The 15441-nt window shown below is 37.0% G+C and overlaps 4 protein-coding genes and 1 pseudogene across 4 annotated transcripts; all 5 read right to left on the bottom strand.

The window, feature by feature from the left end:
- Positions 1-99: 99 nt before the first annotated feature.
- LOC103340481 (diacylglycerol O-acyltransferase 2D-like) lies at positions 100-3429 on the bottom strand. Its single transcript, XM_008243900.3, has 9 exons — positions 2934-3429; positions 2773-2847; positions 2567-2652; positions 2359-2465; positions 2088-2243; positions 1839-1925; positions 1428-1525; positions 1215-1302; positions 100-611 (listed from the first exon to the last, which is right to left on the bottom strand). The coding sequence occupies exons 1-9, from the start codon at positions 3101-3103 to the stop codon at positions 510-512; spliced, it is 969 nt and encodes a 322-aa protein (XP_008242122.2). The 5' UTR covers positions 3104-3429; the 3' UTR covers positions 100-509.
- Positions 3430-3822: 393 nt separating this feature from the next.
- On the bottom strand, positions 3823-6761 carry LOC103340482 (diacylglycerol O-acyltransferase 2D). Its single transcript, XM_008243901.3, has 9 exons — positions 6435-6761; positions 6269-6343; positions 6064-6149; positions 5863-5969; positions 5592-5747; positions 5362-5448; positions 4933-5030; positions 4661-4748; positions 3823-4200 (listed from the first exon to the last, which is right to left on the bottom strand). Exons 1-9 carry the CDS (start codon positions 6602-6604, stop codon positions 4099-4101), a joined length of 969 nt encoding a protein of 322 aa, XP_008242123.2. The 5' UTR covers positions 6605-6761; the 3' UTR covers positions 3823-4098.
- Positions 6762-7685: 924 nt separating this feature from the next.
- Positions 7686-9081, bottom strand: LOC103340483 (uncharacterized). The gene is made up of 4 exons (XM_008243902.2): positions 8690-9081; positions 8409-8591; positions 8174-8266; positions 7686-8059 (listed from the first exon to the last, which is right to left on the bottom strand). The coding sequence occupies exons 1-4, from the start codon at positions 8762-8764 to the stop codon at positions 7934-7936; spliced, it is 477 nt and encodes a 158-aa protein (XP_008242124.1). The 5' UTR covers positions 8765-9081; the 3' UTR covers positions 7686-7933.
- A 294-nt stretch (positions 9082-9375) lies between these two features.
- On the bottom strand, positions 9376-10393 carry LOC103340525 (vacuolar iron transporter homolog 2 pseudogene; annotated as a pseudogene).
- A 495-nt stretch (positions 10394-10888) lies between these two features.
- On the bottom strand, positions 10889-13285 carry LOC103340526 (uncharacterized). The gene is given in 6 exon segments (XM_089043202.1): positions 10889-11096; positions 11284-11362; positions 11650-11766; positions 11870-12037; positions 12039-12278; positions 13129-13285. Coding segments are annotated over 4 exon segments (567 nt in total). The 5' UTR covers positions 12243-12278; positions 13129-13285; the 3' UTR covers positions 10889-11096; position 11284.
- Between the last annotated feature and the right edge of the window lie 2156 nt (positions 13286-15441).

The raw sequence follows: 15441 nt of genomic DNA, 5'->3' as shown, positions 1-15441 counted from the left end.
CATATAAGTGAGTACAAAACTATGTATAAACAACTTGACAACTAGAATTTTTTTGAAGAACAAGCAGAATTTCATTAATACAGAGGCAGATACAAGAGATTTAAAATAAGAACACATCCCAAATGGAGGTTATTGCATACAATAAATCCTTCACAACACAAAGGAACGTTAAAAGCCAGTCCAAAAAGACCGGGAGAGACAAAACCCAGCATAAAACTGGGGAAACACTCTCTACAACATGAGAGGCGAGAGAGAGATGCCCGGTTTATTAACCCCTGGAACCAAAAGGGGTTGTAAAGAAAGGGAGACGGAGAAGAAGGGAGAAGAAGGGAAGAGAGAAACCAAGATATCACGCATAACTTGACCATAGCTAGACATCAAGATACTTCAACCATCATTTCTACAATTAATCTAACTTAATACAACATGTTATCACTCAGTTGCGCAGAAACAAATTGGAAAAGTGACAATGAGGAGGGAGCATAGAGGAACATAAGATTAAATTCTGATCATAGAATTTTCAACTGAAGATCAGCATGACCAACCCGCACCTTGTGCCGTTCGAAAAGATCCTGTAGTGCTGTGACAAACTGACCGTGTACTTCATTGACCTAGAAAAACCAGAAGTGTCAACTCTGACATTCAGCCAGCATCAATCTATAAAGCTATGAACTCCGTGGAGCTTCAGCAGCCAGTCAACACACTTACATGTAGTTTGCTCATACAATGCAACTAAAACTACATACAATAGCTTTTGACAACATTAAAAGCTCTTGACATGGGAGAAAACTGTCAAGTGAGCAAGTACAAATATCAACAATCACACGCTATGTTTGTAGAAGATAAGATGTTTTACTGGAACTAAGTTTCAATTGCAAAAGAAACCAAAGACGGAGATAGATGTTTTGGTATCGTTACAAAATTGGTGTTGAACAGAATTGACCATTTTCAGGCATCTCACATTTCTGCTTTTATTCATGCTTTACTCTTTTCCATTGGTGTCACTAAAAGCATTCATTCATTTTTTTTCCCTTTTTTGGCAAGCATTCATTCAAACATGATGCATGTAGAAGTTCAAGCCCAGGGAAACAGAAATTAGAACAGAGTGCAACAAAGTAATTTGAACACAGTTCAAGGAGGAAGGTTCCCCATAACTGAATGTTCACAGGTGACCAAACACATAAACTATGCTCAGGTGTTTTGATGGAATTCACCTCTTCCATGGTTGGTTGTGGGGTTTTCTTGAGATCGATTGGTCTTCCTACCACCACATGCATTGGCTGCCTGTAGGGTACAGGAGATCTGCATAGGAGAACCATGATATGAACCATTAACAGTTGCTGAAACTGTAGCTCTGCTAACTGTCAACATCACAAATATACAAATATACATAACAAATGCGACAGAGTAGGTTTCAAAATACATACCCAAATATTCCCCAGAAGAAAAGTGGTATGAACTTGATAGCTCTGGAAAACTTCAAAAAGAACTCCCCACTTGGCTTCCACCACTTAAAAACATCTGACTGCAGCACGAATGGATCATAAGGAAAGGAAAGGGAATATCATAATGTCAGGAGAAGCACAAGCAGTATAATCAACAACTAAAGAAGCAATAAACATAATGGCCCTTTTAATAATCACAAGCAATCGATGCACCAAGATACACAGATATTTCAACAAACTGATGTTAATAAGTTAGAAAACTATTGACAATTTGACATCAATACAAGTTTGAACCAGTAAAGGAGGCGCACAAATGAAAAACACATACCATGCAACTGGCTAACTTCTAGATGTCTTAACAGGTGAAACAAACTAAATAAAAAAAGGTGATACCTGACCAAAGCAGAAAACTGGAACCAGGGGATGGCCCATCTCCATGGCTATGCGAACAAATCCTCTTCTCGACTTAAGAAATGCTATCTACAAAATAAGCAACTGATTCACAACTAGAAAATGGAATTACAATTAAGAAAACAGACACCAGCTGATTGTCAGATTAATGAATATGTAACACTCAATTATGCTCTATATCCAGATACAATTGTTAAGAAAGAGCATAAGCAAGATTTTAAAGATACAAACCTCAGTGCCATGCTCCATATAAAATGTCTCCTGCACTCCACCAGGCACAATGATGCAACTATAACCAGCGGATAAGTGGCAGATAAAATTACTCTTTGTGGCTGGTGTAAGACCCATCCATGTCCATATATGTCTTAGGAATGGGGTGTAGAATACCTAAGCATAAATTCCAACACAGAATGAGCAAAAATTTAGCTAAGAAATCTTAGAAAAAGGTTGACCTGATATGAAAAGCAGAAAGAACAGTGTGTATAAAGTGAAGAAGTCTTACAGCGCTACTTGCAAGGACCTTAACTTTGGTGAGAGGCAAGAACCCAGTGAGCTCAGCAAATGCAACAACACCAAGTGGCAAAACTGAATGCGGTTCATAACCAAAAACTACATGAAGCAGAGACACAAATGTCAGTTATATTGCTGCATTACTAATTTATTAAAGCTTCTAATGGGAAAATAACACGTTTGATGAAAAGGGTAGATACCATAAGATCGATTAGGATCAAAGGCATGTATATCCTCTGCATACACATTCACTGGAAAATAAGCACAAGCATGCTTAAATATGTACCTGCAAATAAAATTTAACCATAAAAAATAAAAAATTCAATACTTATGTTTATCTGGGTTTTGGGTTGTATACTTGCACTCCAAAATCCAAATTGCCAAAAGCTGAAAAGGGTAGCCGTACCCGGACACTGATTGGCCAATTTTGCTTTTATCATCAACTGGGATGATCATAAACAATAGCAGCAACCCAAATACACTGAAATACAAATTTTGCAGCAGATAAATAAATAAACAAATAATCAGGGGAGAGAGAGAGAGAGAAGAGAGAATAAGAATACAAACAGGAGGGCCTTGGAAAGAGGAAGGAAGAAGATGGCGAAGAGGACCAAAATCACGTTGAAATGGATAGTCCCCAGCCATAAACCCAAAGCCAGAACCGTGTGCAAAACATTGGGCCCGAATTTTTCTCTGCCTTTGAATATCGCCATCCTCCCCTCCTTCATATCCACCATTTCCTCTCAAGTTTTAGTCTTCTTCTTCAACTTCTTCAAACCCAATTTCCTCAAATTAATAATTCTTAATAAAAATAAAAACTTGGCCGCATTCGAACACATCATCACTGTGTAGCATTCGTGTCACCTTCCAAGCTTTCATTCTGTTTCTGAGTGTTTCTGTGTTAACTCAGAATGACATCATTACCTCTTTTTTGGCACAGAAACTCAGTCATTACTTGATTAAATTTAATTTTTATTTGACAGTGTTTTTTGGGGGTGACAACTGTTCTTAACTCTGCCATCTCATTATATTTTGCAGTGGTGTCGTATTGGAGGAAGTGCCAGCGATTTTGTAAGTGTTGAAATTTATAACGTGTCTATGGATGCCCTTGAAGAGGCTGCAAACAGAGTTGCTCTTGCAAAGAAGAATGACGGGAGATTGGCTGTAGTTAGTAGAGCTGGAAGAGACGACGAATTTCATTTGGAGAGTCAATCAAACGCCTTTGGTGATCATAAAAGGGGTTTCGAAACTTTGTCTGCGGTCAATTTTTTTTTCCTGCTACTTTCAGTCAGCTAGCTCTTCGTTTCATTTTTCTCAAGGATAATCTTTACTTGCTGTTGCTTAAACCAGTTACCTCTCTCTCTCTCTCTCTCTCTCTCTCTCTCGATTGCATTGTAGGGACTAGTTCGTGCACCAAAATGAAAAGGTAATTCAAGGCCAAAGAGACATCCAAAGATTAAAGTGTATAATTCATTGTTTTTATTAAGAAATTATCAAATAATTAAAAAATCAATTTACACATCTTAATTATGCCACTTCTGTTGTTCCGGATGAAGGTTTGGACTTTTGCCATACGTGGGCACAAACTATGTATAGACCCACTAGCTAGACATCAAGAGCAATTCTTCAACCGTCATTTCTACAATCTACCTTAATACAACATGTTATCACTAATTTCCGGGACACGAATAGAAAAATTGATAATGTAGAAGGAACATGGATTAAGATCTGATCAAAGAATTTTCAATTGAAGATCAGCATGACCAACCCGAGCCTTGTGCCGTTCGAAAAGATCCTGTAGTGCTGCAACAAACTGACTGTGTACTTCATTGACCTGGAAATGAATAGAAGTATGAACTCAGACATTCAGCCAGCATCGATCTATAAAGCTATGCCATACAATGCAACTAAAACTATATAGAATAGCTTTTCACAACATTAAAAGCTCTTAACATGGGAGAAACCAAAGACGGACATGGATGTTCGGTATGGGAGACATCCCTTAATCGTTACAACATTGGTGTTGAATAGCATCGACTATTTTCAGGTATCTCACATTTCTGCTCTTATTCATGCTTTACTCTTTTCCACTGGTGTCATTAAAAGCATTCATTCTTCTTTTTTTGGCAAGCATTCATTCAAACATGATGCATGTCGAAGTTCAAGTCCAGGGAAACAGAATAGAGTGCAATAAAGTAATTTGAACACAATCCAAGCAAAAGTTCTCCATGACTGAATGTTCACAGGTGACCAAACACATACAATATGCTCAGGTGTTTTGGTGGAATTCATACCTCTTCCATGGTTGGTTGTGGGGTTTTCTTGAGTTCGATTGGTCTTCCTACCACCACGTGCATTGGATACCTGTAGGGCACAGGAGATCTGCATAGGAGAACCATGATATGAACCATTAACAGTTGCTGAAAACTGTAGCCCTGCTAACTATCACATATATACAAATATACATAACAAATGCGACAGAGTAGGTTTCAGAATACATACCAAATATTCCCCAGAAGAAAAAGAAAGTTAGGACAATAGAGTATTAAAAACTTAGAATACATACCCAAATATTCCCCAGAAGAAAATTGGGGTGAACTTGATAGCTCTGGCAAACTTCGAAAATAACTCCCCACTTGGCTTCCACCACTTATAAACATCTGACTGCAGCATGAATGGATCATAAGAAAAGTTAAGGGAATATCATATTGTTAGGAGAAGCACAAGCATGAGGAAAACAGTAAAATCAAGAATCAACAACCAAAGAAGCAATAAACATAATGGCCCTTTTAATAATCACAAGCAATCGATGCATGAAGCTACTCAGAGATTTCAACAAACTGATGTTGATAGTCAGAAAACAACCGACAATCTACCATCAATATAAGTTTGGACCAGCAAAGCAGGAACACAAACGAAAAACACATACCATGCAACTGGCTAACTTTCTAGATGTCTTAATAGGTGAAAGAAACTAGATAAAAAATGGTGATACCTGACCAAAGCAGAAAACTGGAACCAGGGGATGGCCCATCTCCATGGCTATGCGAACAAATCCTCTTCTCGACTTGAGAAATGCTATCTACAAAATAAGCAACTGATTCACAATTAAGAAAACAGACACCAGCTGATTGTCAGATTAATGAATTTGTAGCACTCAATTATGCTCTACATCCAGATACAATTGTTAAGAAAGAGCATAAGCAAGATTTTAAAGATACAAACCTCAGTGCCATGCTCCATATAAAATGTCTCCTGCACTCCACCAGGCACAATGATGCAACTATAACCAGCGGATAAGTGGCAGATAAAATTACTCTTTGTGGCTGGTGTAAGACCCAACCATGTCCATATATGTCTTAGGAATGGTGTGTAGAACACCTAAGCATGAATTCCAACACAGAATGAGCAAAACTGTAACTAAGAAATCATAGAAAAAGGTTGACCTGATATGAAAAGCAGAAAGAACAATATGAATAAAGTGAAGAAATCTTACAGCGCTACTTGCAAGGACCTTAATTTTGGTGAGAGGTAGGAACCCAGTAAGGTCAGCAAGTGCAACGACACCAATTGGCAAAACTGAATGTGGTTCATAACCAAAAACTACATGAAGCACAGAGACACAAATGTAAATTATATTACTAATTTATTAAAGCTTCTAATGAAACAATAACACATTTGATGAAAAGGGTAATACCATAAGATCGATTAGGATCAAAGGCATGTATATCCTCTGCATACAGAGTCACTGGAAAATAAGCACAAGCATGCTTACATATGTACCTACAAATACCAAAATACCAAAAAAACAAAAAAGTTATCTTTATCTGGGTTAGGTTGCGTACTTCGTATACTTGCACTCCAAAATCCAAATAGCAAAAAGCTGAAAAGGGTAACCTTACCTGGATAGTGATCGGCCAATTTTGCTTTTATCATCAACTGGGATTATCATAAACAATAGCAGCAACCCAATTACACTGAAATACAGATTTTGCAGCAGACAAATAAATAAACAAATAATCAGCAGAGAGAGAGAGAGAGAGAGAGAGAGAGAGAGAGAATACTAACAGGAGGGCCTTGGAAAGAGGAAGGAATAAGATGGCGAAGAAGATCAAAATCACGTTGAAATGGATAGTCCCCAGCCATATGCCCAAAGCCACAACCGTGTGCAAAGCATTGGACCCGAATTTTTCTCTGCCTTTGAATATCGCCATTCTCTCCTCCTTCATCTCCGCCATTTCTTCTCAAGTTCTAATCTTCTTCAAACCCAATTTCTCCCAACCAATAATTTCTCAATAAAAATCAAAACTTGGCCGCATTTGACCATATCATCACTATCAGTAGCATTGGTGTCACCGTCCAAGCCCTCTCTCTGTTTCTGGGTGTTTCTGGGTTAACACAGAATCACATAATTAGCTCATTAAATATACTTTTTATCGGTGTACTATGGACCAAGAAACCCATGGACCAATTATTTAACTAACAAATTTGGTAGCAATTGAAATCATCTCTACCGTCCAAATTCCATTTTTAATCTCACCTCTAGTAAAAATGGTTTTCACTTTTATTTTATTTTTATAATCTTATTTTTTTTTAATTACTGAATATGAATGAACATGCATGGTCCAACGAGAAATCAACTTTCCTCTCAAACGCTGCATTGGTAAGTTGACAACTGTGAGCTGCCCCAATGAGAGTAATGAGCACTATTGAGTCATGGCAATCTTTCTTTTTTGGTTGCCCATTAAATAACATAAATACTGGTCGGTGCTCTGCTGTTGGTCACATGGTATTCACGTTCCTTCCCCCTAATCAAATTTAGAACTAAAAGTTAGATATGTTTTATGTTTATATTTGTAACTTTTTATACAAGTGGTATTCAGAGAGAGGAAAGTCTGATAAAAGATATGGAGAATGTGGATAAATCTTTTTAAACGCTTGAGATATAAGTTCATTGTTGTTTGTATTTGGCTTTGTATCACTACTTTTTTGCATTGTTTGTTTCGATTTAAAACATAGACAAAATTGTGTGAGCTTTCCATCTTTTGCTAATTTGCTTCACCTATGGAATCTCAGTTTTCGCTAATCACACTGAAGGTATGTGTTCCTTCTCAAATTAGTTGTTCTATTGGACAACCGCATTCTATAAGTTCATAATTAGAGAGCATTGCGCATCATGGAACTTAAATATTTTAAATGTTTTGACGGTCGGATCGGTCTCCTCAAATAACATCCTCACTTTAACTCCTCATTGTAGAAGCTCCCTTGCGCATCATGCTCCTTGCATTAATCACATGTTTACCAACCACTAATGATTGATTTGTATGTCCAAAAGCCCTTTTCAAATCCACAACAAAAGGGGCTGGAATTTGCCTCTAACCAAAAGCCTCTTTTGTAATTAGGGCTTATTACAAGTACAGAGTAGTATGGGCTCATTGGCAAAAACCATTAGTGGGCTGAATTGGGTAAAAGAAATATACATGGCCCAAACTCTGAAATCTTCTTCTTGTTGTTTTGAGTCTTGAGGATGTAATTAATGCGGCAATTTTATGCTTGATGATGATTAATTAACATCCCATTCGAGCCCACCTAAACCATTCTCTCAACTGAATGATGGAGACAAGATTGTTTCTTCTTTTTCTGCCTTTCTTGGAACCTTGTGGCTTTCTTACACATGCTTCTGAAGAACACTCCTGCAAGCAGTTATCATCACACTTGCCTCTGTAAGTACAACTTCAGGCTTTCCCTTTGGCCAAACCAGATAACAGAATGTGAAAGTATACTTAGTGTTATGATTTTGAACTTACTTGAGTTATGAAAGGGTCTTGCTTGTCCTCAGATACTAGAATGGTGGAACAGCTAGACCTTGATGCATTTTCTACATCCATCTCATGGCTTAACTATATTGGGCAAAGACAAATTACAAAATACTAAATACCCAAAAAAAGAAAAAAGAAATCTACTCAATTGGGACATTTGCTAATGGAGACAGAGATATGCTAGAAGGGGTCATGAAACAAAACTATTGCCATTGCTGCTAACCTGTAATACCCGGTTTTCGAGCACAGCTACTCTTTCCATCAATGTGCCTTTTTGATGTGCTTCTTCAATAGCAGATGACAGAGTCTTACACTGATCTTCTTCTGGTACTGGTTCCATGGTTTTGCAGGCAGAGCTAGAAGAATGGCTTGCTGACAAGCAATGCTTGTGTTCCAAGAATTGCAGCTGTACATGTACATCATGGAGATGATGATCAACCCAGGAGGATTTGAAAACTGAGCAGGATAAAAATTCATGGAAAAACAAATAAAAAGACATGTTACCAAACGATCGAGACGATCCAGTCTTCGGAGAATAGGCATGGGAGAACTGATGTCCAGATCTTCATGTTGGTCCATTATTTTCAAACAATCAGATTTGCAAGTTCAATTGTCTCTTAACATGTACAATAAACAACTAGCTGCTTCAAGCATGCATTTTTTTGCAGCTAAATCGCATAGTACACTGGCTGGCTGAGGAACCAGAAATTGGGTCTTAAATGCTGGAACTGATAAGAGTATGGACAACACTTTTATAATAGACAAAGTTTTTAATGGCAACCACCTTGCCCATACTCTACTCTTATCTCCCCTAGATTTTGCTTCCATATTTGTCTCCTATCTCTCCCTCTCTTTCTTGTTGGAAGATATTGATTGAGTAGGCAATAATTGGGTTGATTGTTTCTTGGCTTGTATATTCAATCTCATACTTTACGGCTTGTTAAAAGATTTCCTTTCACATTCATCCACTATTGCTTTCCAAACCAAATAATTAAGTTGACTGTGCACAAAGTGAGGAGAAAGACACTTACATGAAACGGGAATAATACTATTTTGATATTCTCTTTCGGGCCTATAGCGCTATGCACCAAAAGTCTAAATTCACATTCATGGAAATTGTATATTATATATAATTTAATAAGAAAACAAAAAGCAAAAGCCTAAATTCAACCGGTCAAGACCCTGAAACAGATTGGTGGGAATGATTTGCTCCACTATTTTCGTGATACAATAAGAAAAGTGGCAAATAATAGGTTACCTTGTCACTCTGGAAAAATGACTTCAAACTGACGCATAACATATATATTATGTGGCAAATTGTGATGGCATCAGTCCTTTTCTTTACGATTTTCTTTTTCAAATGGCATGAGCAAGCTATAAGTTATTGCCATGGCAATCCACCCTCCAATTAAAACTCTAACTGCAGACGGCATGGCCGGTGAGCCACCGAAACGAGCTCCCATACTGCCGAAGAGAGCCAGAGCTATTGAAGCCACCACCACAACCACCACCATTCTCACAGTACTATGAGCAATAAATATGGCTGAGATTAAAGGCAAAAGTGAGCCACACAGAAATGCCAAAGCTGATGCAGATGCTGCCTTTTGTGGACTTGGCAATGACTCTTTCCCTCCTTCAATTTCCATGATCTCAATAGTTGGTAATATTTTCTCTGGTGGATGATCACTCGTTGATTTTCCACATGAGATTGTTCTTGAAGGAGTCAGTTCAATTGAAATCGTCAAGTTTGATCTTTCAGGGATGTCTAGCTTGACCTTACCGTTGATATCTTTCTTACCCAACTCGGTATTTAAACTGCTTTGTTGTCTTAGAGAGGTCTTTTCAATATCTCTTTGTGTTGAAACTGAAACAAACTCTCCCACAGCCATGCTACAAGCTCCTGCAATAGCTCCAGCTATGCCTGATAGGATCATCGACCAACGATCTTCCTTCACTGCGCCAACACCAAGCATTAGCGACGTAGTTGATAGCAACCCATCACTTGCTCCAAGGATGGCAGCTCTAAGCCACTGAGCTCTCTGCACTTGTTCAGTCCTTGTCTTGTAGTTTTCATGATCAGTTACAGGAAGCTTGTGTTCAGCAGGCGTTTCAAGGGTTTGATGAGAAGCCATATTGAAAGAGTTGTGAAGATTTTAATGCAGAAACTGAATTGGGGGAGTGTGGCTTCTTCAAGTTTCCACAAGCTCAGAGCACGTGGAATATAAATGGAAAGACAAGACAAAGACTAGGACTAAGTTCCCATGTCTGATGATTGGAAGAAACAAAATTACTTAGGTGTTACCGTGAAAGATTACATAGAAGGGTAACGTTTAAACCTATGATCTCGTCACATCTCATGCTTCAAACAACTCCATTATTTCTTTTACTAAATATTCAATTCAAACTCGTGTTTTCTTCTGCTGGTTCTCTATGTTTGAAACTACAGAATACAAGATTCTTTCTTGTCTTTTTCGGGTTGATCCTCATTGCTTTCTAAGGTAAGATTCTTACCTGTGTTTTCTTAGCTTCTTTTCCAGTTATTTATCTGTTGTATCTTGTAAAGGATATTCCATGCAGATTGGTAGATTGGTCAATCCAACCCAAGTGCTCTTTTCTGCCGACAGCGTTACATTTTCTCCTCCTTCTGATCAACACCAACAATTTCTCCATATATATATATATATATATATATATGTTGACAAATTCTTCTTTCCATCAAAAGTTTGAATAATTCTTTTCATACTAGGGTGTGTGGCTTTCTTCTAGGGTGATTGGTATTTGATTATACAGAGGCATATTACATATACCTTCATACATGAAATTATTTGTTTGCAGGTAATTACAAGTACAAATGACATGATTCACTGGTTTATCATGATTGCATATATGGAGCTCACCGAGATATTCGATGCTGAAAGGCCAGGAAAACAATGCACTGCGTTAGATCCTATATTTGATGAATCGCCATAAGCACAAAGTTCCCGGGTGGATTGTAATTAACAATCATTAAGCAAAACCAAAGAACTAAGACCATAACATGGTATTAAGGAAAGAAAAAGTAAATATGGCGATTAATGCAATTAAAGGTGTAATTGTACCCTATCTATAGCCATCCCTCTTGTCTTGCTCCTCAGCTTCCTTGTTAGCAGCTTTGACAGATTTGAACCACAGGAATGCCTGCATTTAACATTCGTGTTTTGAAGCCAAAACTGGGATTGAGTTAACATTGCCAACAAATAGATTTTCAACTTCTTTTGTATCTACAAACGTCATCAAAACTGGAAAGAGCCTTTTTATTTTCTTTTTCCTGTTACAATCAAAACTGAGAAGATTTCGATTGGTAGATTCACGGTATAGGGCCATAGAATTGATTTAAAGACTCAAATATAAATGCATACTAGTTATAACATTGAGCATATCAAACTGGGAAAAACCAGGGAAAAAATGAAAGAAATGGAACTTACAGCAGAGGGAATGCCTGTAAATACAAAAAATCCAAGCACTGGAGCATAAAATATGCTGTCTGAGTTCAAGATTCCAAAGACTGGCTTCTGGTTCGCATACTCAAAAACAGAACCTATCTGCATTCCAACATTGTTTTTCCTGTTATAGAGCATATCAAAGAGGCATATATGGTTTCAAAAGGACACAATTTTATCAAAAGGATTGGAAGAGGGGGCTTACAGCAGCAATTGCAGTCACGGCTGAGGCAAGTAGATAAACATAAAAGGGAATCTCAAATCCCTCTTGTGAACCATCATTCTTGCCTTCACCCTGGGCCCAAGGAGGGGGCTCATCCGAATCTGGTCTAGCCCAAGGGGGGATTTTTTCTTCGGACTTGCTTGATTTTGCCGGAACCTTCGGTGACAGCAGAAACAGAAAACCTGCGAGATGACTTCTTTTTTTGAGAGTTATAATGGCCTTGGTTCCTATTTGCAATGGTTTGATCCAGGATTCTGTGTCCACCACCCAGGAATGGTTTCGGCAGCGAGGGATTATCATTTCTACAGCCATGGTTTACATTTGAGTTGCATGCAAACAATAAGGTTGCAGCCATAGTTTCTTCCTCTTCCTTGTTCTTCTCTTACTGCTACTGGAGATATGAAGAAATACAAACATTTGCAGCTTGACATCACTAATTTAGAGGTAGTTTGCCATATTGGAAGCTTACTAATCTCTTCTATGCTCAACTAATGTATCCACCAGTGGTGCAAGTCTAAATTTTGAAAAACAAGTTCCGGGAATTCAATCAAATTAATCAAACAGATCATCCAATTCATCAGTGGTGCAATTCTTCTGGATTTAGCTTACCAAAATCTAAATAATTCTCGTGAAAATGCCACTAAGAAGAGGCCAGAACTCACTTAGACAGAACCCAAATTCGTAATTCTCTACAGATTAAAATAGAGCATCCCTCTGTATAGTTCCTTTTCATGATTTGTTTTGGTTCATGGAAACACAAGTGGCAGCATTGTTTACAAAGGCTGCGCAGTTCGATTTCTATTGATCTAATTAGGAAATTAAAGTTTTTTAAGGAAAAAAAATCAGAGCTTTCATCTAATCTTTCAATATAGTAAGTGATGGGTTAGTCCAGCACTTCAGCTTAGCCAATGGAATGGAGATAAAAACTAAATAAAGCTTATTCACAACACAAGGCAAATATTAGCAAGACCCAAGTGCCTGAAATCTGACCAGAAGTGTATACAAACAAGAACTTTTCTTTATAACATGAATTTGGCAGGTGAAATTCATGGATTATATGAACACTTAGCTTAGCTGAATTTGGGCAGCCAGAGAAAAATGCAATCTTTACCCAATTGGAACTTCACCAGCTGCCCAAACCAACCCACTGAACTAATAATGATTGACAGAAAACAAAATGATTACTGGAAATATTACAAGAAAGAAGAGGAGATACGAGAGGTGAGGAGCATAGAGCTTACCTTACTGCTGTTCTCTTTTGTTTTATCTGACAAGATGATGCTCTCTCTCTCTCTCTCTCTCTCCCTGTTTATTTTAATTTCCTTTTTCTTTTCAACAACAGAAGCCACATATCAGTTAATGTAACATAACAAGTTCACGTGCCTCCCTTGCTCTCATGTTTAATTCTTTTTGTCCTTAATATTTGACTCCTTTCACCAATTTCATTTGTTTTTTCAATACAAATCTTATCCAAAAAACATGAAAGGAAATCGAACACAAGACATCATCATGTGGTAAATTTGAGAAAAATCGAACACAAGACATAGGTGGTAAAATCAAAACCAAGACATCATGTGGTAACTTTGAGATACAAGCTTGTTGCGGCATCACAGTATCTTTATATTCCAATTTTCTGTCAATAAAAAATGTTGTAATAAAAAGTCAATAATAAAAAAGAAGAACAAAACCATCATTTTCTTAGCAGTATAATTAACATTATGATAATCCACTGTGATCCATGATTTCCGCTCTTGGAAAATGGCTAACAACCATAACTTTAAAAAGATTATAAAAAAGAAAAAGAATGTTAGCAGACGGGAATCTGTACTGTAGGGTAAAGTCCAGCTTCCCAATAGGATCAACATAATTTCTTGCCCCATTAGTCAATCGTCTTATCCTTCTGCTGTATCAACTGTGATTGTGAGATTGGGTGCCTTCCAAGGCTAATTGCGTGCAAAAAACATCATAAGCAATGATTGTGGCTGGCTACAAGCATACCCTTTGAGTAAATTAAAGTTGTGATTTGGAAATTATAATAATAATATTCATCATAATCATAATAATAATAACAATGATCATAATCAACATCATTACCAAACACACAGCAAACCCCCCTCGCCTTTTACCTTTACATGATGTGTGGCATGCGACATGATGGAGAATCTTTTTTTTCCCGTTACAAACCCATTGAAATGCTTACCAAAAGACATGGTACGAGTGCTTTTCATATTGCTCCATTTGGGATTTTTCTATGTTTCTTAAGATTATTAGTTCTTAATTATCAGGGATAACATATGGATTGAACTTGAAATTTAAGTTTGTAGGGTGAAGTTAAGGATTGATTGTCAACTTGTCAATGCGCTTGAGTTGCAACCTTAGTTCTTACGTAACGCAAATCATTTAGTAACAACCGATAATCGAAACTATTCTAAAACAGACAATCTATTTATAATAGGTATTGATTTTGTGGTAAACGTTCACTTGCTTTTGGAAATATCAGTAGAAGCCCCGAGTATGCAAATTACACTCAACAACAGCTCAGCTAGTCATGGGATACTTGGCAGTTGAGCTTTCAAGAAGCTGATAGCGATATGCTTGTGCATTATTATTATTATTACTATTATTTCAAGAAACAATGGATATTTTTGTTAGTACTTGATCAAAATTTTCAAAAGTGAAACCAAAAGGAATTACTTTTATAAGCTGCAAATGATTTTTTTTAATGGAATTGAGTTTTCCCTCTGGAAAATTCCGTGTCACATATAAATGAGGAAAAAATTCCAACACAATTTTGAGACTTTTAACATAAATGATAGAAATTTTATAAATTAATGATACATATTGATAATTAATGCCTGTCCCCTTAATGTTTTGTGTAATTTTTAAAAAAAATACAAATTGGACTCATAATTCACGTATAATTGTCTGCTCATGTCCAAATAATTTCACACTTGCCATTGGTCTCTTATTGGCCTCTGCAAATTAAAGAATGAATAATTGGAGTGATATAATTCCTCCCTTTTAAGGTACTCTGTTTAGTTGTTTGTCTTCGTTTATTCTGCGGTTGATGTTCCTTCAATCCTTTTCATAGAAGAAAGAAGATTTGGAAACAGAACATTGCAGCATACGCACGCTAATCTCCATATTGGTTACAGTTTTTTCATCAACATGAATTTACTATTACATATTTACAATATATTGCTGATGAACAGACCGGGGTGAAGAATCATAATTACAGTATAATTTGTATAGTAAAGGGTCACGGGTGTGAAAATCTTAGAGAGATCAGATCAGATCATTATGAAATCCATGAAAAAGTTGGTTATAATGATTATGAAATAGGCCTCACTAATCATACTTGGTTATGACTCATATGGTTTGTGGATCATTTCTTTAGTATGTTGCAACAAACTTTTTAACCGTATGTATTTGCATTGTTTTTAAATGCAGCTGTAGTCAGTAGATCAATAGTATATCATTCTCTATTAAAATAAAAATTGATTGTAATTTACTAAATCATCTTCCCGAAAATCTACGGTTTTAAACTCCAAATG

The sequence above is a fragment of the Prunus mume genome, linkage group LG8, assembly GCF_029339155.1.
Source record: "Prunus mume cultivar Tortuosa linkage group LG8, ASM2933915v1, whole genome shotgun sequence".
NCBI lineage: Eukaryota > Viridiplantae > Streptophyta > Magnoliopsida > Rosales > Rosaceae > Prunus > Prunus mume.
The sequence above is the reverse complement of the archived record's forward strand: the minus strand, read 5'-3'. Positions and strand labels throughout refer to the sequence as shown.

Bases quoted from the DNA above. Each gene is read 5' to 3' on its own strand.
- LOC103340481 (XM_008243900.3), bottom strand. From the start codon at position 3,103: ATGGTGGATATGAAGGAGGGGAGGATGGCGATATTCAAAGGCAGAGAA. The intron at 1,303-1,427 runs GTATGTATTTTG...TCTCCTATGCAG, and splicing joins TTCTTCTGGGGAATATTTGG to ATCTCCTGTACCCTACAGGC. The intron at 612-1,214 runs GTGAATTCCATC...TGGTTTTTCTAG, and splicing joins CACAACCAACCATGGAAGAG to GTCAATGAAGTACACGGTCA.
- LOC103340482 (XM_008243901.3), bottom strand. From the start codon at position 6,604: ATGGCGGAGATGAAGGAGGAGAGAATGGCGATATTCAAAGGCAGAGAA. The intron at 6,344-6,434 runs GTTAGTATTCTC...TCTGTATTTCAG, and splicing joins CCTCTTTCCAAGGCCCTCCT to TGTAATTGGGTTGCTGCTAT. The intron at 5,031-5,361 runs GTATCACCATTT...TTCATGCTGCAG, and splicing joins CAGTTTTCTGCTTTGGTCAG to TCAGATGTTTATAAGTGGTG.
- LOC103340483 (XM_008243902.2), bottom strand. From the start codon at position 8,764: ATGGACCAACATGAAGATCTGGACATCAGTTCTCCCATGCCTATTCTC. The intron at 8,592-8,689 runs GTAACATGTCTT...GTACATGTACAG, and splicing joins TGGATCGTCTCGATCGTTTG to CTGCAATTCTTGGAACACAA. The intron at 8,060-8,173 runs GTAAGTTCAAAA...AACTGCTTGCAG, and splicing joins AAGACCCTTTCATAACTCAA to GAGTGTTCTTCAGAAGCATG.